The sequence below is a fragment of the Dipodomys merriami genome, unplaced genomic scaffold (genome assembly GCF_024711535.1).
Source record: "Dipodomys merriami isolate MVZ:Mamm:240054 unplaced genomic scaffold, mDipMer1.0.p SCAF_55, whole genome shotgun sequence".
NCBI lineage: Eukaryota > Metazoa > Chordata > Mammalia > Rodentia > Heteromyidae > Dipodomys > Dipodomys merriami.
Genome location: NW_027206124.1, coordinates 156,982 through 180,615, shown reverse-complemented (window position 1 = coordinate 180,615; position 23,634 = coordinate 156,982). Strand labels below are relative to the sequence as shown.

The following is a 23,634-nucleotide window of genomic DNA, read 5'->3' as shown; positions in this document are numbered from 1 at the left end:
AGAGCTCTCACCTTGAGCTGAAGAGCTGAGGGACAGCACCCAGGGGCAGAGTTCAGGCCCCAGGACCAACAACAACAACACAAAAAAGCTGGGCTTAGATATAAAAGAAAGTTGTTCCATGTGAGCAACGAAAAGAAACCAGCAAGGAAAAAACATTGTTCTATCAAGTCATTTAGTTTGGGGGTTTTTGTTGTTGTTTATATTGGTCCTAAGGCTTGAATTCAGGGCCCCAGTGTTATGCTCAAGGCTAGCACTCTACCACTTGAGCCACAAGTCCACTTCCAAGTTTTTGCTGTCAATCACATTTTTTTAACCACATTGTTTTTTAATGGTCACTGGTTTCTGTGAGAATGTGCAAAAAACTGTGAACCTTTCAGAAAGAAAGAAAGAAAGAAAGAAAGAAAGAGAGAAGGAAGGAAGGAAGGAAAGAAAGAAAGAAAGAAAGAAAAAGAAAGGCCAGTGTAAAGAAAGAAAGAAAGAAAAAGAAAGGCCAGTGTACAATTTTGTTTATATCCTCAGGGACTTTCTTGGATCTCAACTACAGCATTGGACATAGTTCTCAACCATCTTTCCCATATTTGTGATTCTACTATCTTCAACCATCCTGGCTGTGTAGTCAGATGACACCCACACACTAGATACTTGATCACTTGGTCACGGCTCTTCTGAAAAAAGCACACGGATAAATCCAATAACCAGTGCATTGCTAGTATTCCCACTGCAGAGTGCTTTAGGAATTATTGATCATGATTTCTATGAATTTTAAATCTGAAAGGCTATGTTGGCTTTGCCCAAATTGTGGATGATGGAAACCTTGGAAGCATATGCCTTGTGGAATTCATTTGTTTACTTCTTTGAGTGGCCATGAGGCCAACATACTTACTGTACACTATATAAACTGCTTTGAAGTGTTTGGAGAATGCTATGAGACCTGTTACAAATGCTTTTCCCCTCACTGCTGCTCCAGATGCTTAGTGAGTGCCGGGATACTGTGTCTACTTTCTCGTGATGATCTAACACAATGGCTGGCAGATAAAATTTAAACCAGTCTATCAGAAACTATTTGAGTATAAAGGGTGTGTATGTATACTGAAGATGACCTTCATATTAAGTAGTTTCTGAATCTTCATTTAAACATACTGCTTGATGGTATAGTGGCGCTGTGGCTCAAGTGGTAGAGCGCTAGCCTTGAGCTGAAGAGCTGAGGGACAGCGCCCAGGCCCAGAGTTTAGGCCCCACGACCGGACCCCTCACCCTCCCCCAAAAAATAAAGAATGAGAAGTACTACATAAATGTGACTATTGTTTCCTAATTTAAGCACTTTTAGACAAAAAAAAAATCAGGATATGCTGCATCCACAATTTAAAGACAATAGCGTAAGCAAAGTAGAGCCAGCCAGGTTCTGTTGGCTCATGCCTGTAATCTTAGCTACTCAGGAGGCTGAGATCTGAGGATCGTGGTTCAGAGCCAGCCTGGGCAGTAAAGGCTGTGAAACTCTTATCTCCAATTAACCAACAAAAAATTGGAAGTGGGGCTGTGGCTCAAAGTGGTAGAGCACTAGCACTGAGCAAAAGAGCTCAGAGACATTGCCCAGGTCCTGAGTTCAAGCCCTATGACCTGGGGGGGGAAAAAAATTATGGTAGGGTAGTATCTGAAAAACAGATAGGTTTCATAATTTCATAGCAGCTATTATTAGGTAAAAGACACCGAGACTGGACTACAAATATTAAAAATGTGATCTTTAATAATGTAAGTACAAAATTTTGCTTCTTTATACAACTGTAATGGGATTTGGACCAAACCACTAGGATTTATTTAAAAAACAAAATAAAACAATGATATAAAACTGCAAGAAGGCCAGAATCCAAAGTTTTTCCTCTAATAGTACCAAATACCACAAGGTACAGATTATTATACAAATGTGTACAAATCTTAAATACAAATACAACAGGGCTGGATTTCAAAGGAAAACAGTGAAAAGGCAAGTCCTGACCAGGACATTAGGAACACATACAACTGACAATAACTGTACTACCCACATCTTCCTGGCCCCTGAATACCCTGTTGTCTATCAGGAAGCTCCCCTAGGTACCGAGGTGGCATGGTGTAAGGTCCTGACACATGAATGCAAGCTGCGATGTCTGCCTTCTTGATTTTAGTTCCCCTGTGCTCCTTTCCTTCTGTTTGTCGATTAAACTACTCTGGACTGAGAAAGAGGCAGGGCAGCCAGCGTGGCTTTGGGAAGCTGCGTGCCAGGACTGGCGGGGAGGCGGGAAGGAACTGAGTGGGATGCAGGCTGGCTGCACCATGCCCAGACTCCCTGCGATGCCATCTGTGCCATCGAGGCCAGGCCAGGGAAGAACACGCTTACTTCAGAGCTTAGTTTGGGCAGGGTCTCACATCAAGCTTAAAAGCCACCCCAGTGCTCCTTTCCTACCGGGAGGTGTGGTTCTTTGGAACTGAGGGCAGGCGATTTCATTTTTAACATTATTGTTTGGTTGGTTTGTTGGTACTGGGGTTTGAACTCAGGGCCTCGTACTTGCTAGACAGGTGCTCTACCACAGAGCCTTACTGCCAGCCCTCACTTAACATTATTGAAGGCCATGAAGTTCTCTATAGAGTTAGAATCCTAACATAATGACTCCTTTTTGAGGTATGCTTTGAAATGTAGATGATTTGGGATTTTCAGAACAGACCAGAGGAAGGGAGGGAGAAATGACAGGTCTGTATGTTCCACATGCTGCTGCTGGTGGAGAATTCTGTAGTTAAATTATCTATACAGAAATTTACAGGATAAATTAAAATCTAAGAAACTTCAGAGAGTTAAATATACATAATTAAAACACACATTCACACACATATATAAATAGACCTACATGAGAATTGAGTACTTTTTTTTTTTTGCCATTCACTTCCGTGTGGAATGTGGAATGTTCCTATCTGCCCACCAGGGGAACCGGCAAGACGAACCCAAGAACCACCCTGGGCCCGGCTGCCCTTCCACCACCACCTAGCAGCTAAGCAGCAGAGTCTGGGGATTTGGTGGCCAACCTAATGCTGCCAATGAAAGACAGCAGCTCTTGGCTTTGCAGACCCAATATTCTAGCAGATTCGCCTGGTGACACTGACAGCTTTGTTCACTTCAAGGTTTTTTCTTTTTGCTGCCAGCAATCTTATAGCAACTTGGCCTTTACTGAGGCTGGCAAGGGTACCAATGCTTACAACAACTGAGACCTGGAACGGGTATAGCAGGACTACAGAGAAGCCCTACTCAGCTCACCTAGGCCAGGTCTAGAGCTGCAGTGGGAAAGGTCTTAGCACCTTCCCCAGGACATTGCAAGTTGAAAGGCTTTGGACTCTTGGTCAGCTGTCATCATCCCATAATCTTTCTCATTACATTTCCGACTGAAAGACAGGTAAGGCAAATGGTCAGTGATGGGTCTGGAGGTACAACTGAGTTTGGAAACAGAAAAAACAAAATCACATTTTAGCTGTCTATGAGGAGATGCGTGTGCATCCAGAACAAGTCCCTAGGCCCCTTACACTGATTTTTTTTTTTTTTTAAGGCAGATTTATCCACAAGGGAATAAAAAAATCCAAGCCCACATTCATGCCAAAGTTTCCTTGTGGCTAAACCTTTGCCCTTCCATAAAATTATTAAAAGCCAAGTAGTTACAGTCCTATGTATATACTGTACATTATATACACACATATGTATAGATAAAAAACTTTAAAACCTATACCCAGACGAAGGGGCCCGCGGAGGGGTCTGAACAGTCGTGTCTACACAAACCAGCAAAGGGGCGGAGCAGGGCCTGTCCCAGGGCGTCTGGCTGTCACAGTCCAGGCATGATGTAGGCAATGTTGTCTAGTGTGTTCGACTATAAAAAAGAGAGTGTTCAGGTGAGAGCTTTAGTGTGGGTCCTCATGAGCGGTGAATGGAGTCGCTGTTACGCTAGGAGTTTTCCGTGCACCTCTCCATGAATCCCAGGGACATTGGTGGCTCATGCCTGTAATCCTACTCAGGATGCTGAGATCTGAGGACTTCAGTTGGTACCTCTAATTAATCACCAGGAAACTGGAAGAGGAGCTGTGGCTCAAAGCAGTAGAGTGCTAGCTTTGAGCAGAAAAGCTCAGGCATAGTGCCCAGGCCTGCAGGTTAAGTCCCACGGCCACCACCAATAACAAAAAAAAGGCAGAGCCCCTGCCAGGTCTTTGTATGGAGACAAGTACATGCAAGAAGACAGGAGTTACTGCTTCAAGGGTGCGATGCTCTCCAAGCACCACTGTGGGAAATGACCTGTTTTTAGTTTTACTGAAGGCACAGCATGCAACTAATAATCGAGCACCACATCCTGCAGACATTTCTTTTTTTGGTTGGTCGTGGCCTGGGCGCTGTCCCTCAACTCTTCAGCTCAAGGCGAGCATTCGACCCACTTGAGCCACAGCGCCATCTCCAGTTTCTGGTGGTTAATTGGAGATAAGAGCCTCATGGAGTTTCTTACCTTGGCTTTGAATGGTGATCCTCAGATCTCAGCCTCCTGAGTAGCTAGGATTATAGACATGAGCCACCAGTGCCTGGCTAGCCTGCAGACATTTTGAAGGGAGTGTCACATGCCTCTAAGCCCTGGGAGTCTAGACTACTCTCTAGGGGCCTGGCTCTAAGCATCTAAGGAGAGCAAGGAAAACTCACCAGGACCTGTTTGGGACAGCCATTCAGTTCAGGTAGTTGTGTGGTCAGACATGCCAAGGGACCAAGAGCACAGATAATGGAGTCCAGAAGCACTGACAAACTGCCAGACACCGCCACCATGCCCTGAAAGGAGAGGAATCACACTCCATGTTCTTTTTATGGTCTGCTTGACCTCCTTAAATGGTGTTGCAAGTCCCCATTCCTTTCTATGCCCTCCCAGTAGCTACTGGTGTTCTGTGACACAGCAACATTCACTAAGTATTCTTTTGTCTTTTTTTTTTTTTTTGCTAGTATTAGGGTTTGAACTCAGGACCTCCTGTTTGCTTGGTTTTCTTGCTAGGCTGACTGCTCTATCATTTGAGCCATAACCTCTAGTCCAGCTTTTTTGTGTTTTTTTTTTTTTTTTTTAATGTCTGGCCTGGCTTGGATTGCAGTTGTATTATTCACTCTTCCTGCACAACTGCGATGACAGGTGTGTGCCATCAGACTTGGCTTCTTATTGGTGGTTGAGTTGCAGATCTCAAATTTTTTGGCGGGGCTGGTCTCATAGTGCCATCCTCTTGATCTCTGTCTCCTCAGTAGCTAGGAGTACTGTCGTGAGCCTACAAGCTCAGTCCCTGTACTGATTTCTTAGTGTAAAAATGGCTGATTTCTTTTTTTTTTTTTTTTTTTTGGGGGGTCTGGTCGTGGGGCCTGAACTCTTGGCCTGGGTGCTGTCCCTCAGCTCTTCAGCTCAAGGCTAGCTAGCACTCTACCACTTGAGCCACAGTGCCACTTCCGGCTTTTTTTTTCTGCTTATGTGGTGCTGAGGAATCGAACCCAGGACCTCAAGCATGCAAGGCGAGAGCTCTACCACTGAGCCAACTTCCTAGCCCAAAATGGCTGATTTCTTAGCTGAAACATCTTAGAACTACCGTGAGAGTTAAACTATTATGACCGTGAGTTATGGAGTAAGTTCGAAATGGAATAAGGTCACAGAAATGGAATGTGGCAGCTTTGAAGGTTAAGTGATTTTGAAAATGAAGCTTAAAAGGGCACAGATCTCCCTTGGCAGCTGGTTGTGTCTAATTCAAGTGCATAGTAATGAGGAGTGTGAGCAGCTCAGCTTCTCTGTTTGTTATCTACTTGCAAACCAGGAGACTCCCCTGTACAATCTAGCTAGGCTGCTTATCTAAAACCTGGCAGGGACTACAGTGAACAATTTTCACTCCTTGAGGAGGACCTGAGGTCAGAATGGCAGAGGACTTGCATTCATCTTTTCCACTCTAAGTGCACGTGAAACGAGTCACCGCATCCCAGCCCTATGAGAACCACAGGGATGTTGCTGAGTGCTTGGGGCCCACCTCTGTCTCCTGCAGGCGGTGTCCAATCAGGCTCAGGGACTCCCCCAGCAGCTGGAGGTGAGCGGCGACATCAATGGGCTCTGTCTCGGGGGCTTTGGCGGGTGAGGCTGGGAGCAGCATGGTGGTGGGTGGGGACTTCTTTGGAGGTGACAGGACTCCCACAGAGGAAGCTGAGAAGAAGGGGAGGGGGGAAAGTCTGCTGACAGCCTTGAACATCACAAAACATTATTCCTGGTTTCCCCTTTTCATGAACTATACCACTATAGCATGTGGACTAAATGTAGCTCATGACTTCTTTTCCTGTGAACCCAAAATAGTTTTACATTTTTAAAGGGTTGTGGAACAAAACAATGTATCATGGTACCAATAATGCATATGGCATACAAAAGTCATACTTAACTTTTTCTTTATATAATTTGCAGTATTAAGGACTGAACTCAGGACTTTGCACTTGCTAGGCAGGTGCTCTATACTTGAGTCATAACTCCAATCATTTTATCCTTTTTGTTTTTTTTTGTGTGGTATAGGGGCTTGATCTCAGGGCCTGGGTGCTGATCTTTAGCTTTCTGACTCAAAGCTATACTGTACCACTTGAGCCAGTGCTCTACTTCTGGCTTTTTGCTGGTTAATTGGAGAAAAAGAATGTCAAGGATGTTTCTGCCTGTGCCGAGTTTGATCCATGAGCTTCAGATCCCAGTCTCTTGAGTAGCTAGGGTTATAGGAGTGAGCCACCTGCACCCAGCTCTCCATTATTTGAGGGAGGGTCTCATTTTATACACAGGATGCAGAATTCCTACTTGTGCTTCCCCATGTCACTAGGGACAAGACACACCTGCCACTTTGCTCAACCACGTGCTTACTGATAGCTGGGCACACGTGCCACACCCAGCCATTGTTGACACCTGTTTACTTTTATGCCTGAGTGGGCCTCAAGTTGGAATCCCCTACCTCAGCCCCCTGAACAGCCAGGATTAAATTGTAATCCCCTACCTCAGCCTCCTGAACAGCCAGGATTACAGGCACGAGCTGCTGTGCCCAGCTACTTCTAAATTTTCATGAGAAATGTTAGATGATCTCTGAATCAATTTTATACATTAGAATCTTTTTTTTATTTTGCAGCCTGTTGTATTCAGTAACAAAACCTAGGTGTGCTTCAAATTTGAGCTGTCTTCCAATTTTTTAGAAAGCATGGAGGACAAAGGGTGAACAAATGCAGCAGCGTTCCTCACTAGATGCTATATTGAAAATGAACTATGAAATTTGTGGGTGTAGATGGAAGGGAAAAACTGGGAGAGAGCAAAGGAAGGGGTGACACTGTCCAAAAAGAAATGTATTTATTACCTGCCTTACTGTAACCTCTCTGTACATCACCTTTATAATAACTTAAAAAAAAAACAAAGTCAAGAGCAAGGAAGTGACTGCTACCTCTGACTTTCACGCAGCCTTCCGGGCCTGATGCTTTTCTCTTCACAGTTGTAGCCTCGGCTTTGTTCTGTTTGTGCTGCAGGTACTGGGCCTTTTGCTTCCAAATCTGTAATCAGATCAGTGTACAATAATTAGGAATAAATTAAGAAATACAAAACAAAAAAGAAAGAAATTACAGAAGAATAAAAAGCAGAAAGGGAACAGTAGAAGGAGGGAGGGAAGGTCAACACTAACTTTTAGGTTGAGGTCACCGAATTGGCTATGGATAGCTGACACCTGCTTTGTTGACTTGTGTTTCTGGGTCTCCTGATTACTATCTGAGATACAGTGCAGGCCTTTTGTTTTGATTTTGTTCCTGAAACAAAGCCTGCTATTACTTGCTTTTCCTGGGCTGGCCTAGACTCATAATCCTCCTGCCTTTGTAAGTGGGATGACAGGTGTGACTCACCACTGCCATAAGTGGGGCTGACCTTTAAGATCACTGCAAGGCTGAGAAGCTGGGATTACAGGTGTGCCCTACTGTGCTGGGGCTGTTAAACTGCCATCCCAAGTTAGATCACAGTAAGGTTGAAACATAAAACTACAGAGCAAACATCTGGATCAATGGAATGTCCACGCGGTTTCAGCCTTTTCTTAAACCTGCTGGCTGGTTGGCAACACCAGTAGCAGGGGTAAGAATGACACATAAACAGCAACAAGAGGTGATCTGCCTTCCTGAACCACTTCCTATCCTCCAGTAGAAAGGGGGGCTGTGCACATTCAGGTGTGACTATTCTTGTCTTACTAGCTGCTTGATAGCAGTGTACATGATTAATGCCAGTAAGGATGGCCACCTGCAGCCTGCTATGGGTATTACCATGTTTTTATTCTTTTTGGTGGTACTGGGGCTGCAGTGCAGGTCCCTGAGCTTGCTATAGGCAAGCACTCTATCACTTGAGCCATATCTCCATTCCTTTTTGCTTTGTTTTTCAGATCTTTATGCTTTTTGCCTGGGCTAGCCTCAGACCACAATCCTCTGTGTAGCTGAGTTACAGAAGTGCCTAACTACACTCAGCTTGTTCTTTGAGATAAAGTCTAGCTTTTTTTTTGGTGCCTGAATTAGTCTCAAACTTACGATCCTTCTGTCTCTAGCTGGACCAAAATTATTGGCTGAAGCGTGATGCTCAGTTTTCAGATCACAGCTGACTACTGTTTGTAGTAGAGCTCTGACTACATTTTCTTTTAACATTTAAATCTCTGTCCAGGTTTGGTATTTTTTTGGGGGGCTCAATTAAAAAAAATTTTAGAAAAGATACCATATTTATAGGTGCGCTTTGCCATGAGCCATTCAACCCTGACAGCATTACTGCCCTCTGGGAAAGCATCTCCCACTGCTTTGTACTTTCTTTGCACTAGTCTACTGCTGTCTGGCTGACTATCTACAGAGGACTGACACGGTTTGGAAGGCAGAGAGCAACGGGAAACATGTCTGAATGATACTTACCAGCTTGTCCTTTTCTGGCAACTGCTTCCACACCTCAGCCAGCTTTTTACTAAGTTCCCCAAAATCTGAAAAAAAAAGAAATAATAATAAAATAGGATTATATTTAAGAAAACAGATGGGAGCAAACACTGCAAAGTGTTTTGAAGATCAGACTGAAGTGTCACATGACTTTCAGAAACCCAGAGCGGACACACCCCTCCCGTTTCTCCTGTGTCTTGGGCGGGGAAGGGGGTGGTCTGGTGAGCACAGGTGAGGCTCAGATACACACACACACACACACACACACACACACGCACACACACACACACCCTACTCTCCAGGGAGCTCCACAGCCTCCTCCTTGTTTCTTTATGTTTGTCCTCATAGCACAAGTTAGGTCAAAGACCACATGTGACATAGAATCTGATAAAAGAAGTTAGCTGCCTCCCCCGTCCCATTTCTGAGCGATCCCAACTAAAGAATGACTTCCTTATGTCAGCCCAGAAGCAACTGTCCAATGGGTACATATTCTTCCATCTGTGTGACGATTCTATGCTCTGTCAGGTACATTCCGGGAACCTCACAGCACAGTGGAGGGGTGGCTGTCTTATGCTTTAGTTCAGTGAGATGTGTATGGCTAAATGGGCTAAACGTCCTGTGCAAGGTGTGTGAAACAGTTTCTTCTCATTTCACCAACTTGATAAATACTTTAACAATATAACATTTTGTTATGCCTTTACTCAAGGGTAGGTGTGTGTGTGTGTTTAGTTTTTACATTAACTTTATTTTTAGAGGCAATCTGCATGAGTTAACAAACCCCCATCATTGCCAACTATTGTAGGAATCATATTCTTTCTTACACATACCAAAAGCTGATACTTAGCAATGAATTCTGGGGGTTGCAAAAGAAGATTTACTGTTTGCACTTGTCTGTAAGGCTTTGTTACAAATTAAACATACACATAAGTGCCATCCAAGGCAGTTTAAAAAATAAAGGTCAACTATAGAATGTTGGAAATAAACCACATATTCATGTGTGTTTAATCTGTGTGCTTCCCCTCCTTACTTGGAGACAGTGATCTCAATATGTAGCCTAGGCTGGCTTCAAACTCCTGATCTTCCTGCCTTTGTCTTCTGAGTACAAGGATTACAAGCGTGTGCCAACATGCCTGACTCCTAAGAATGGTTTATAAGCATTTAATTTTATAGTTTTCTCCCTTTTCTCAGTTTAAGAGATGTGTATAGAAAGCTCAACTCTTTTACTGGTGGGGTAAACTAAGGGAAAATCTAAAAGGATTTGTAGCCTGAGGAAAGAAATGATATTTGTGCTCTACGACTATGGGAAGAAGTTGCCAGCTGGCTGAATTAACCCAATTACGTTGTTTCAGAAATACAGTGGGGAGTTAAAAACAAAAATCCTAAACAACAATGACAACAACAACAACAAAAACCAAACCCAAACCCCTAAGGAGCAGAAAGGGTCTTACCTATGCCAGGATGGTCAGCCACAATGGTCACGCGATACTCTTTACAGAACACCTGGTAGGCAGACATGTTCTTCTTTTTTGGCTAGGGCCACATAGAAAACAGAATAGGACATCAGAGGACGAGAACCCAAGCGCAGGACCTCCCGACTCCATGGTAACAGAACACAAACTGCAGCCATGGTCTTGCATTTAAAGGAGAGTTCCCTATACTAGTCAGCTTTCCATGCTACTTACCAGTCAGAGATGAACAAAAACCAATGCTCAGTTCCCCTGCAAACCCAGCCACTCTTCCTACATCCCATCCCTTGCTATGTTCTTCTTTTAGAACATCTTTACCCCCACACTATGTGGATTATCTAGTTTGCTCATCCTTGAAAACCAGGACCCACAAATTTTCCTTCTCTATTTGGGCCAGAAATTCAACAGCCAATTCCGTACTCTTTTTTTGTTTCTCTGGTTCTGATTTCAAATCTTACAGGACTCTGCTTTTCTGTCCCTTGCTATTTATCACTTCACATTCTGGTGGCTCAGGGTGAGAAGTAAATAAAGAACTGAACACTGCTTTCTATGAAAGCAGGTCTGTCAATACAAAAAGCAACTGTAATTTGTTTCCATTTTATTTAAACATTATCTTTCAGTAGCTATACAAAGGGGTTTCGATTCAACAAATCAATTTACAAGTATAATATATCTTGATTAATGTTACCAACATGTGGTTTTTGTGTGTGTGTGTCAGTCCTGGGGCTTGAACTCAGAGCCTGGGCAGGGTCCTTAAGCTTCTTTTGCTACTTCTGGCTTTTTGGTAGCTTAATGAAGAGTCTTACAGACTTTCCTGCCCAGACTGGCTTTGAACTGCAATCCTCACATCTCAGCCTTCTCAGTAAGTAGGATTACAGGCACGAGCCACCAGCACCCAGCAAATTCTTATCTCCAATTAAAGCTGGAAGTGGAACTCTGACTCAAGTGGTAAAGCACCAGTCTTGGGGAAAAGCTAAAAACATAAGGCTTGAAGTACTGGCACACACAAACAAAAAAAGATGATCACTTTCTAACGTTAATCTCATAAACTAAGATGTTTTCTGTATGGTTTTCCTAAAGAAAGAAAATTAGAAACCATGCTTTCCTCATTTGCAATAATCGAATACGATGATTTATTCCCTACCTCCTCCTAAGACAGCCCTTCTCATCCTGCAGTTACTATAATGACACAAATGAGTCATGCTTTAAAAAGCTACTGGGAACTGTTTGCCTTAACTTTTTTTTTATTTTTATTTTTTTTTCTGGGTCGATCGTGGGCCTCAACTCTGGGCCTGAGTGCTGTCCCTCAGCTCTTCAGCTCAAGGCTAGCACTATTCCACTTGCGCCACTTCTGGCTTTTTCTGCCTATGTGGTGCTGAGGAATTGAACCCAGGCCTCATGCATGCAAGGCCAGCACTCTACCACTGAGCCACCTTCCCCAGACCCTTGAGTCAAGTTTTATGAGCAAAACCTAACAGAGATCACAATCCCGGTGCCTAACATCAGAAGCACATCTTGTTTTGAACGAGAGTTGCTTTACTTGCTGCCTTACTTCTTACACACTGTTCTCTGTGGTAAGTATCCCCACAAACCTAAGACAGCATGAAAGCGAGCAGGTCAGTAGCTCTGACGTCAACTCCAGAAGGAACTCTGAACTCCAGGGAGGCATGGAAACATCCCTAGAGCACCTTCCAAGTATCTACACTGGATGACATGGTACTCACTTGGAAAATGGTGTCATGCTTGCTAAAAACTTAGTTGTTTTTTTTTTTTTTGGGTCCGGTCATGGGGCCTGAACTCTGGGCCTGAGCGCTGTCCCTCAGCTCTTCAGCTCAAGGCTAACGCTCTTGCACTTGAGCCACAGTGCCACTTCCAGCTTTTTTCTTTATGTGGTGCTGAGGAATCGAACCCAGGGCCTCAGGCATGCAAGGCAAGCGCTCTACCACTGAGCCACCTTCCCAGCCCCAAAACTTAGTTTTTTAAGATTTTTTTCTTCCTTTCCCTCCCTCCTTCCCTCCCTTCCTTCTCTCCTTCCTTCCTTCCTTCTTTCCTTCCTTTTTAAACTGGACCTGGGACTTGAAGTCTGGGCCTGGTGCTGTTCCCGAGCTTCCTTTGCTTAAGGCTAGTAGCTCTACCATAGCTCCACTTCTGGCTTTTTGTGGTTACTTGCAGATAAGAGTTTCTTGGACTTTCCTGTCTGGGCTAGCATCGAATTGTGATCCTGAGATCTTAGCCTCTTGAACAGCTAGGATTATAGGTGTGAGCCACTAGCACCTGGCTAAAATTTTAGTTTTAATTGGTTAAGGGCAGACTCAGTTTCCTCATTAGTTTGGGGGACATAAAGTTTAATGAAAGAGTAAAATGTGTAAAAGAATTAGTTTCAGGGGCTGGGAAGGTGGCTCAGTGGTAGAGCGCTTGCCTTGCATGCTTGAGGCCCTGGGTTCGATTCCTCAGCACCACATAAGCAAAAAGAAAAAAGCTGGAAGTGGCACTGTGGCTCAAGTGGTAGAGCACTAGCCTTGAGCTGAAGAGCTGAGGGACAGCGCCCAGGCCCAGAGTTCAGGCGCCACGACCGGACCAAAAAAAAAAAAAAAAAGAATTAGTTTCAAAGGCTGGGCTTTGGTGGCTCACACCTGTAATCCTAGCTACTCAGGAGGTTGAGATCTGAGGACTGCGGTTCAAAGACAGCCCAGGCAGAAAAGATTATAAAACTCTTATTTCTTAACAGACCACTAGAAAACCAGAAGTGGTGCTGTGGCTCAAGTGGTAGAGTTCTTAGCCTTGAGCTGAAGTGCTGAGGACAGTGCAGAGGCCCAGAGTTCAAGCCCCACGACCGACAAAAAAAAAAAAAAAAAATTAGTTTCAAAATCTTAGTTTTTGAAAAATGACTTGTCTATGTGCCTTGCAAAAAACTTTTTAACAAAAATCTTTACTCCTGAGCTGTAGGATTAATCTAGTTAACTATTACTTAATTAACCAGTCAATATTGACTAGTGAGAAACATAGCAAGAATATGTGCATGAAAGATTTCATAACTCATTTGGCTATATTATAAAACTTGCAAGTTGGGTGCAAGGTGGCTCACGCCTATAATCCTTGTTCTTCAGGAGGCTGAGACTTGGGGATTGAGGTTTCCAGCCTGGGCAGGAAAGTTCCTGAGACTGTAATCTCCAATTAACCAGCCAAAATCTAGAAGTTGAGGTGTGTCTCAAGTGGTAAAGCACCAGCCTTGAGTGAAAAAGCGAAGTGCTTAGGCCATGTGACTTCAAGTCCTAGTATACACACACAGACACACAGACACACAGACAGACATACACCAAAACAAGGAAATTTGCAAAGAAGGATTTTAACAGTTTTTTAAAATATAATACTGTATATGTTTAACCTCTCTATCCCTAGGCCACTTTAACTATAACAAAGTAAGACTAAGTTTAAAACAATTAATCAGAGTTGGGGACAGTGGTTCACATTTGCAATTCTAGCTATCTGGAAAACAGAAATTCGGAGATCACTGTTTGAGGTCAGCCCAGGGAAAGTGTTCCTGAGATTCCACCTCAACCAACAGGTGTGGTGCCATGTGCTTGTCATGCCAGATATGTGGGAAGTCTAAACTCAAGACCTTTTATGAAATATAACCAGAGCAAAAAGGACTGGCTGGAGTGCCTGCTCAGGAAGCGCAAGGTCCTGGGTACTACCAAAAGGCTAGTAATAATAATCACAATATTTAACCAACATATTGGATGTAATTTTGCATGCAGTAATAAAGAAGCCTTCCTCATACCTCTTACTAAGGGGCTTTATTCAATGACATAGAAGATGAATTTACTGAATAAGTTCTAAGTGGTAGTAGAGCAACTGAGTAAATTATGAAAGCCCCACAAAATTTAAAGTTCAAAGCCTCTTGACATTGTCTTGGCTACACCATACACCACATATTTGATCCTGAATGAAACATATGAGAAGTGACAGCTTTTCTGATTAGTGACATTGGAAGCATTTCAATGACAAAGAAGGAAAAGTAAGCCAGGTGCCGGTGGCTCACACCTGTAATCCTAGCTACTCAGGAGTCTGATTTCTGAGGACTGCGGTTCAAAGCCAGCCAGGGCAGGAAAGTGAGTGAGACTCTTATCTCTTATCTCCAATTAACCACCAGTTCCAAGTGGAACTCTCAGAGTGCTTACCCTGAGCTGAAGAGCTCAGGGACAGCACTCAGGCCCTGAGTTCAAACCCTACAACAGACGAGGAGGAAGGAGGAGGAAGGAGGAAAGAGGAAGGAGTAAAGAGGAAGGAACCCAAAAGGAAGGAAAAGTTTCAAAAGTAACAGAAAAAAGTAACTTATTAAGAGGTTACTGAACTGAGCATGGTGGTAGATGCTTGTAATCCCAGTTCTTTGGGAGGCTGAGTTAGGATTGTTAATTTGAAGACAACCTGGGCTACATAATGAGATGCTGCCTTAAAAACAAACAAATGAACACAATTAAAAGAGCAAAGAAGCAAAAAACAGTCCTCTGCCATTCATCTATTAATGTACTACAGACATCCGGACTATAGCCAAGAGTGAAGCATATAATCTAACAGATAAAACAGATAATGATGTCTGTGTAATAAAACACCATGCTATTTCAGGGAAAGTCCTGGGTGCTACGAGAACATGTAATAGGAATGCTTCACCAAATCAGAGAGTCAGAGGAAGAAGTGACTTCAGAAGAAGTGGCTTTAATTTAATCTAGACCTGACAGATTTAGACAGAATTAGACAGATGAAATAATTATGAGTGTCCTGGGCAGAGAGAACATGTGGTACACTCATCAAAAGATAGTAAGAGGTGGGATAAGAGGATGTCCAAAGCTGAGGGTGTGTGTGTGTGTGTGTGAGAGGAGAGAGAGAGAGAGAGAGAGAGAGAGAGAGAGAGAGAGAGAGAGAGAGAGAGAGAGAGAGAGCACCATTGAAGAGCATTGAACAGGACTGTTGAAAACACACTGGAAAAGAGCAAGAGCAAAAGGAAGAGAGCCATCTGGAGGCTGCTGCCAGAGGGCCAGGGGACAGGGATGCGGCCTACAGCAAACAGATTGGACAGGAAGGAAAAGAAACAAGAATTAATGAAGGAAATGTGGCAAAGTAGAGACCAACAGAGCTGAGTTAGAATCCAACTATAAATTGCTAAGAGTTGTGCAAGTGGCTTCATCTTCATGAGCTTCCACTTCCCTCTAAGTAAAACTTGGAGGGCTGAGGATGTAGCTCAGTGGTAGAGCATTTGCCTAGCATATGAATGGCCCTGGGTTCAATCCCTAGCACAGGAGAGAAGGAACATAAAAATCTTTGGACGAGACCATTTAATTCAGAGGTAAGGGTTACCCAGTTAGTGGTGCCGGTAGCTCACGCCTGTAATCCTAGCTACTCAGGAGGCTGAGATGTGAGGATTGTGGTTCAAAGCCATCCCAGGCAGGAAAGTCTGTGAGACTCGTATCTTCAATAAACCACCAGAAAACTGAAAGTGGTGCTGTAGCTCAAGTAGTAGAGTGCTTGCCTTGAGCTGAAGAGCTGAGGGACAGCACCCAGGCCCAGAGTTCAAGCCCCATGACCCCCCCCCCCCAAAAAAAGAAATTGTTATTAAGGAATTGTACAAATGAGTTACAGAACAATATCACCCCTTCTTTCGCTTTTCCCTATTTTCCCCCTCTGGTCCCTACCCATAAGTTGCACAGTTCATTTTTTACATAGTGTATATTGGATACTATGACTGCATTTGTTCACCCTTCTTCCTTTCATTACTGTGTCCCTCTTTTGCCCCCCCTCCCAGAAAAGAAAAAAAAAAAGAAAAAAACCATAAAGAACACCAACAATAACAACAAAAACCCCATATGTTTCCATTTCCTGGAATTTGTTTTGGTGAGTAGTATTTTAGATGTTGAGAGGAGTTAAGCCTCTGGGCTCCTCTCCTATTCTAAGTCTGTGTGTAAATGCATAGTGGCTCCCATGACTGCTCCCTGGTGGACACGTCCTCCCCTTACACATGGGCAAGACTGGTGAAAACAAAGGTCACCAGTCCCAGGATTATATTCTGTTATATAGCAAAGGGGATTTACAGCCATCATTAAGATACCTAGTGGGTTGAATCTGAATCAATCTAAAGGGAGACTATCCTTACTGGCCCTGACCATATCAGACGAACCCCTAAAAGAGATAAGCAGGTCAAAGAGACAATCTCCAATTAACCACCAAAGAAGCTAGACTGGAGGCATGGCTCAAGTTGTAGGGCATCAGCCAGGAAAGAATAAAAAGGAACAGAGTCCTGGACCAGCCATGATATTGATTGCTTCCTTACTGACCAGGAAGCACTCTAATGAGTTGAAGGAAACTCATGTTACATCTACTTTTGCCCTCCCCCCACCCCTTTTTATTTTTTATTTTGCCAGTCCAGAGGCTTGAACGCTGGGCTTGGGCTCTGTCCCTAAGCTTCTTTTGCTCAAGGCTAGTGTTCTACCACTTGAACCACAGTGCCACTTCTGTTTGCTTTTGCTTCTTAAAGACTGTCACCTTCTTCTTCTTCTTCTTTCTTCTTCTTCTTCTTCTTCTTCTTCTTCTTCTTCTTCTTCTTCTTCTTCTTCTTCTTCTTCTTCCTCCTCCTCCTCCTCCTCCTCCTCCTCCTCCTCCTCCTCCTCCTTCTTCCTCTTTCTTCTTCTTCTTCTTCTTCTTCTTCTTCTTCTTCTTCTTCTTCTTCTTCTTCTTCTTCTTCTTCTTCTTCTTTTCCTTCTTCTTCTTCCTCCTCCTCCTCTTCCTTCTCTTCCTCTTCTTCTTGTTTTCCACTATATGAGATTTGGCAGAGTTTGTTTCCCTAGAGGCAGGTATTACACTGAGGCAGGATATTAGATGCATAAAAAAATCTCCTTGTCAAGCCAGTCTAATATGTAAACAGACTGGTTTTCAAGTATATTTTCTGTTTTTGCAGGACTATAAGATTTAAGCAACAGTGATTGTAACATTAGCCAGCGTGTAAGCCACACCCTGTGCTAAGGTATTACTTGTACCGGTAATGGAACCTAATCCCATCGTACAAAGGAGCAAACAGGAGGAAGCAGGCAATCTTAAGGGGATAGAGTAAGCAGCGGTTTGCTGAATTCTTCAGACAGGCTTTGCACCATTTATTATAGTCTGCTTCTTAAATTAAAAAAAATATATAGAACGAACAATCTTTACATTTTTTACTAAAACCAACCTCAGATTCCAGGATAGTACTTTTTTTTCCCCCTTTCCTTTCCTCCACTTCCCCATTATTCTTCCTTCCTCTTTTGAGATAGCGTCTCACAGGCTAAACTGATTTTGAACTCTTGAGCTCCTGCCTTAGAACTTTTATTTTTGTGAGAGAGAAAGAGAGAGAGAGAGAGAGAGAGAGAGAGAGAGAGAGAGAGAGAGAGAGAGAGAGATCCTTATATAATACGATCACAAATCTAATTATATCTTATTAGTAGATCAACAAACAATGCAGAGCGTGCCAGGCACTCACTGCCAGAACCAGCCTTAGGTTGCTTGGAGGACATGTGCACATTCTGGGAATTTACAGAAACCTTAAGGCCTATGTTGAAAGTGGCGACACTACAGGACCCTTTTGAGTGACAATGAATGGGCTTTTATTAATTTAGTAAGACCAAAAGGTATGTTTGATATGTGGTTGTATCCTCCTCCCAAAATATAATGAAAAACATCCACTCTGATGGGATGACTATTGGTTTCCATTGGAAACCACCAAGGTATGATCATACTTTTCCTTAGAAAGCAGGACACACACACACACACACACACACACACCAACACCAACACCACCACCACCATCAACAACCACATAAGCAATACAAACAAAAAGCAAAGACTACCCTTCATCAGGCAGTACAATTTCTCGTCTTTGTGTTAGTCCAAATCCCCCCAAGTCCACCCTCATTTTCACACCTAAACTGCTCACCTCCTAGTACAAGGGGCCCCTTTCCTCATACTTGAGGGCCACAGCCCCGCTAGCATGACGCTAAGCTATATGAAGTGGTCTTTCTCTGTCCTTCTGTTTCTCCTTCAACGTAAGTGCCCCCTCTTTCTTCTCCCAGTTGGTCACATAACCAGGCCTGGTACTGCTTAGGTTCCAGGATCAGAAGAGAGAGGATGGCTTCACAGAGGGATGGCTGGAGAGTCCCTCCCCCACGATGGCCCCTGTAGTCTTCTACAACATTCTGCTCATGGGCTCATTTCTTTTGTTGTTGTTGTTTTGTTTTGTTGGTTTTGGGGCCTGAACTCTGGGCCCGGGCACTGTCCTTAAGCTCTTCAGCTTAAGGCTAGCGCTATACCACTTGAGTCACAGAGCCACTTCTGCTTTTTCTGCTTATATGGTTCTGAGGATCGAACCCAGGGCCTCACGCACGCAAGGCAGCCCCCATGGGCTCATTTCTGATCTATTCTTACATTTCATTTATTGCACACGGACACACAATTCTGAATCCAAGTTCTAATGGTTCTACTAAGTTGTGGGCTTTATATGGTTCAAAGATAAAGTCCCCAAAATTATTTTTGCAACAACCTCAGCTCTGTAAAGATATGGCATGAAACTGGCAACTGTTCTGATGTCAACCTATTGCTACTCTTGGAACGTTAAAATACCCAGCAGTGCCCCCGTGAGTTGGTGTAACCCACAGGACCTGGGCACATAAGGCCCCAAACACATGTACATATATCACCTCATTTACTCCTCGGTAGTTTTTTTTTTTTTTTTTTGTGGTCATGGGGCTTGAACTCTGGGTTTGGGCGCTGTCCCTCAGCTCTTTAGCTCAAGGCGGACACTCTACCGCTTGAGCTACAGTGCCACTTCCAGTTTTCTGGTGGTTTATTGGAGACAAGAGTCTCACAGTCTTTCCTGCCCAGGCTGGCTTTGAACCATGATCCTCAGATCTCAGCCTCCTGAGTAGCTAGGATTACAGGCGTGAGCCACCAGCGCCCAGCTACTCCTCGGTAGTTCTTGTCCAACACCTCACAGCTCCGAAGGAGCACAGAAAGTCAGGACTTAGACCAAGCTATCTGGCTCCTCAGCCCAACACCTTAATTGCTTAACTATGCTGAGTGTACTGTTTAGTCCTTAATTTCTAAATTATCTTCTTCCAAATCAGTTATTCTCATCTTTATTAGTTTTATTATAGTTCAGGTCATAAAATCTAAGACTGAAGGACCCACAGCTTTTAGTATTTCTACTAAGTGGCTCTCCAGCCTCTGCTCACTGACGGCTGATGGATACCACAGTTAATACACATTTTTTTACCTATGGATGGGCTCTGTCCCTAACTTTTAGACAGTTCTTAGACTGAAACAAAACACAGCAAAGAATACTTTTTTTATAGCTCCAGGAAGGTTTTGTGCCCAGGTTAGGTTTCAACAACATGGTAAATTGAAAGTAGTAGTGCGTAGTTGTAATGAATTCCAGCGCTTAGGAGGCTAAAGCAGTAGGATCCAGTGTTTAAGAACACCTGGGCTACATAACCAAGACACTGTCTCACAAACAAACAAAACACCCTGCTCCCCCCCCCCCCATGGTGTATAAATAGTTGTTGGAGGAATGACTAGATTCAGGCTAGTTCTGATTTTTTTGGATAGTCACAATCTAACATCAAGGTTCTGGCTATAAACTAAACGTCTCAGTAGCTGCTAGCCACATAGGGAATTGCAAATGAAAAGTCTACAACCTTGAGGAGATCACTATTTCTCAATGCACTCAGGTTCACTTGTTTCTACCCTCCAGGATGCGAGGTCAGGTGTCAGACCCTGTACACTTTCTATGGGATATATTCAGATTAAGACTTTCTTGCAATATATTACTGAATTTATAAATGTCTATGAAAACACATGCCTTTGACCATAAGGGCCTCATAGCCCAGGCTGGCCTTGAAATCTTTTTCTTTTGTTGGTTGTGGGGCTTGAACTCTGGGCCTGGGTGCTGTCCCTCAGCTCTTCAACTACCACTTGAGCCTCCGCACCACTTCCAACATTTTCCATTTATGTGGTGCTGAGGAATCGAACCCAGGGCCTCATGCATGAGAGGCAAGCACTCTACCACTGAGCCACATTCCTAGCCCCTGGCCTTGAAATCTTGATCGTCCTGCCTGCACTTTCTAATGGCTGAGATTAAAATGCATGCTACCACATCTGGCAAAATGTCTTTGTTTTTTTAAGGAGACACATAAAGACACAGCCTTAAAACACAATAGTAGGAAACTTTCTGGAGTTGAGAGCAAAGAAATCAAACGTAGGCAACTGATTTCTCATTCGTACTGCCTGCATGGACAGTGAGCAGCCCAAGATCAAGAATCATGTCTTGTTCATCTCTGCCCGGCCTGGCTCCTACCAGAGCATAGAGCCTAAGCACTTGAATGGTGGGAGAGAGAGAGGAGAGAAGAGAGAGGAGAGAGAGAAGAGAAGGAAGAGAGAGAGGGAGGAGAGAGGAGGGTGGGGGGGGGGAAGAGAGAGGGAGAGAGGGCGGGGAAGCGTGTCCAGGTCTTGCCTCACAAACCCGCTCTGTGTGTCCACAGGGTTGGTCATCATTATGCTAGTTTTGAAAATTCCTCTCCCTAAATGAACTCAAAGCACATCTCTTCACATCTCTCAGTTGTCCTGACAGTCAGTGTGGCTCCTTCTAAGAACCACCTGGAATAAACCTTGGCATTCTCAATACCATGACCGGCACAATGGGAGAACAACACTATGAAGAAAGCTGTACATAATTAAGACTGCTCTTATTTTTTGTACAGACAGACTTGGCTATTGGCAACGTTTCACGCTTCGATTCATTCCAAAGATCCTCTTGACCCTTGCTAAACACCGGCGGCTCCTCAGTGGCTGAACAAGTTCATTTCCTGTTCAGGGAGAACCTGAGCATCACTAACCCCGCTGCAGAACACATCTTACCTTTTCTCCCCGCTCTCTCTCTCTGTCCCTCTCTTCTTTTTTCTTTTTTTTCTCACCATGTCCATCCATATGGAGGGCAGGAGGTGCAGGGGTGGGGGTGGAGGCTCCAGTGTATGGGAGGCTGGGGGGAGGACCAGCGGTCATGGGGGCCTCTCCTGCTGCCGCCATAGACAGTCCTGAACTTCTCTTGGACTTGGAGTGTCGCCTCTCTTTATGCTTCTCCTTGTCCTTCTTCTTTTTGCTCTTCTTTGACTTCTTTTTCTTCTTGATTTCCCGGTAAGAATCATCTATTACTAATTCACCGGCCTCTAGCTCCCCACCAGAGGACGAGTCTGATTCTACTAGAACGGGCTCGAGCCCTGACAGGTCAAGGTTAGCACTTTGGGGTTCTGGAAACTGTGAGGCATCGGACATACAGCCTTCAGGGCCAGGAGATGCATGTGAGTCTGAGGATGACTTGTGCTTTTTCCGGGCTGTTTTCAGGAAGTTCTGTAGCTCGTGTCCTAGGAGTAAAGCACCTTGCTCATCCCGAGCTGATTTCTTAGAGGATTTCTTCACAGCTGCTTGTTGGGAAGGGTACTGAAAAGATTCCTCCTCAACTGAGCTGCTTCCCTTCTCCTTTGGCGACAGAATGAGTTTCATCTTTAAGCCGTCCGGCTCACGAAGGGTCAGTGTTTCTGTGTTCACAAAGAGTGGCTTCATTTTTTTGGATTTGTGGGTGCTGCTGTCCTCCAGGGAGAGCTCCCCACTGCTGCCACTGCCCTTCTTCCTGTGGTGTTCCTTTTTACTCTCTGAATGGCTGGAGGAGCTAGAGGACTTCTCTCCTGCCTTTTTGGGGGGCTTGGAGCCTGTGGCCAGGGGGGAAGTGATAGCTTTCAACAGGTCCATAGCTGTATCGGCAGGTGGCGGGCTGGACTTTTTCTTTTTCTTCTGTGATGATTCCAAAGACGAAATGTCTAGAAATAATCAAGAGAGGTACTGTCAACAGGACAGGAAGCAACTTCCAGCAAGTTTTCTCTCTCCCCGCAAACAACCAACTAACATGAGGAAGAGGCTAAGAGGAGTGACTTGAGGGGAGACTCTTTGGTTCCTAATGTTTGGAGATGATACTCATGTATACTTCTTGGCTTGATAGACTTTGCCTTTGAACCTTGAGACCATTCTTGCCACTAAAGTTGTTTCTCTTCGCTGAGTCTTCACAAGCAACCAAAGAGAGCATACCCAGAAGAACAGACTATAGCTGTGGGATTAAGGGTAGTTGTAATTTAGATTAGATCACAGATAGAGTATCGTTTGTTTCTGTGTTCAGGACAAACTCATCCTGGCGAAAGGTTAGATATAGCTAAGAAAACTGGTTTTGTGAGTGGATATACACTGGCTGAGAAATGACTCAGAGACACGGGCCAGAGGGTCCAAGGATTGCATTTGGCAAAAGGATAGCGCTAGATAACAATGGCACAGATAAGTGAATGGTTGGGGGAAGAAGGAGCCTGGTACCTGGTATATCACAAATGAAGACTGTTCTTCTATGCTGAATCCTCCAAAATACCAGCCCTCCACCTCTCTCCTCCTTCACAATGGTTTATCGGCACTCAGAACAAGAACCACTGTCCTGTTAAATAGGCCACTGAGTCAGCAACATCTGGATCCTTTTCCCCTACCCCTACTCCAAGAACCAGAGATGTGCCTAGCCCACCTGCTGCCCTTACCTCCATAGTAGTAATCATCAGAGGAGTGCTTCCTCTTCTTCTTGTGTGTGTCCGTGCCCAAGAAGTAAAGTTCACTATCCTGCAATAGAAAAGCAAGTATTCACCAACTAGAAGATGAGGAGACCAAGAGTTGGTCACTATTTTTTTGAGTTAATTTTTTTTTAACTTTTAAAAGTTTATTTTATTGTAAGGGTGATATCAGAGGGTGTTACAGTTATATAAGTATGGTAATGAGTACCCTTCTTGACAAACATTGTTATCCCCTCCCTTGTTTTCCCCCACTTCCCCATGGGCACTATTCTTTTTATTTTTTTGGTTGTGGGACTTGAACTCTGGGCCTGGCTGCTGTCCCTCAGCCCTTCAACTCAAGGTGAGCACTCTATCACTTGAGCCATAGTGCCACTTCTGGTTTTCTGAGTGGTTTATTGGAGATAAGAGTGTCATGGACAAGTTGGGTACTGGTGGCTCATGACTGTAATCCTAGCTACTCAGAAGGCTGAGATCTGAGGATCACGGTTCAAAGTCAGCCCGGGAAAGAAAGTCCATGAGACTCTTACCTCCAATA

General features: G+C 44.1%; 1 protein-coding gene and 1 non-coding gene across 6 annotated transcripts in view; both read right to left on the bottom strand.

Moving 5' to 3' along the window:
- Window positions 1-1,718: 1,718 nt before the first annotated feature.
- Window positions 1,719-23,634, bottom strand: part of LOC138811684 (HMG domain-containing protein 4) — a 28,615-nt gene continuing 6,699 nt past the window's right edge. For 2 of the 5 annotated variants that reach the window (XM_069999381.1, XM_069999384.1), the window contains 8 exons: window positions 23,070-23,148; window positions 21,361-22,316; window positions 10,411-10,492; window positions 8,945-9,009; window positions 7,462-7,567; window positions 6,037-6,206; window positions 4,694-4,816; window positions 1,719-3,881 (listed from right to left, as the gene is read on the bottom strand). In XM_069999381.1, the coding sequence (XP_069855482.1) occupies window positions 3,837-3,881; window positions 4,694-4,816; window positions 6,037-6,206; window positions 7,462-7,567; window positions 8,945-9,009; window positions 10,411-10,492; window positions 21,361-22,316; window positions 23,070-23,148 (1,626 nt within the window). In that variant the 3' untranslated portion in view covers window positions 1,719-3,836. Of the gene's footprint in view, window positions 3,882-4,693; window positions 4,817-6,036; window positions 6,207-7,461; window positions 7,568-8,944; window positions 9,010-10,410; window positions 10,493-21,360; window positions 22,317-22,857; window positions 22,973-23,069; window positions 23,151-23,634 lie in introns of those variants that run through there. The other 3 variants (XR_011367485.1, XM_069999383.1, XM_069999382.1) reach the window with 3 other exon arrangements.
- On the bottom strand, window positions 9,769-9,894 carry LOC138811943 (small nucleolar RNA SNORA40). Its single transcript, XR_011367517.1, has one exon. It is a non-coding gene; the product is annotated as a small nucleolar RNA SNORA40 (small nucleolar RNA).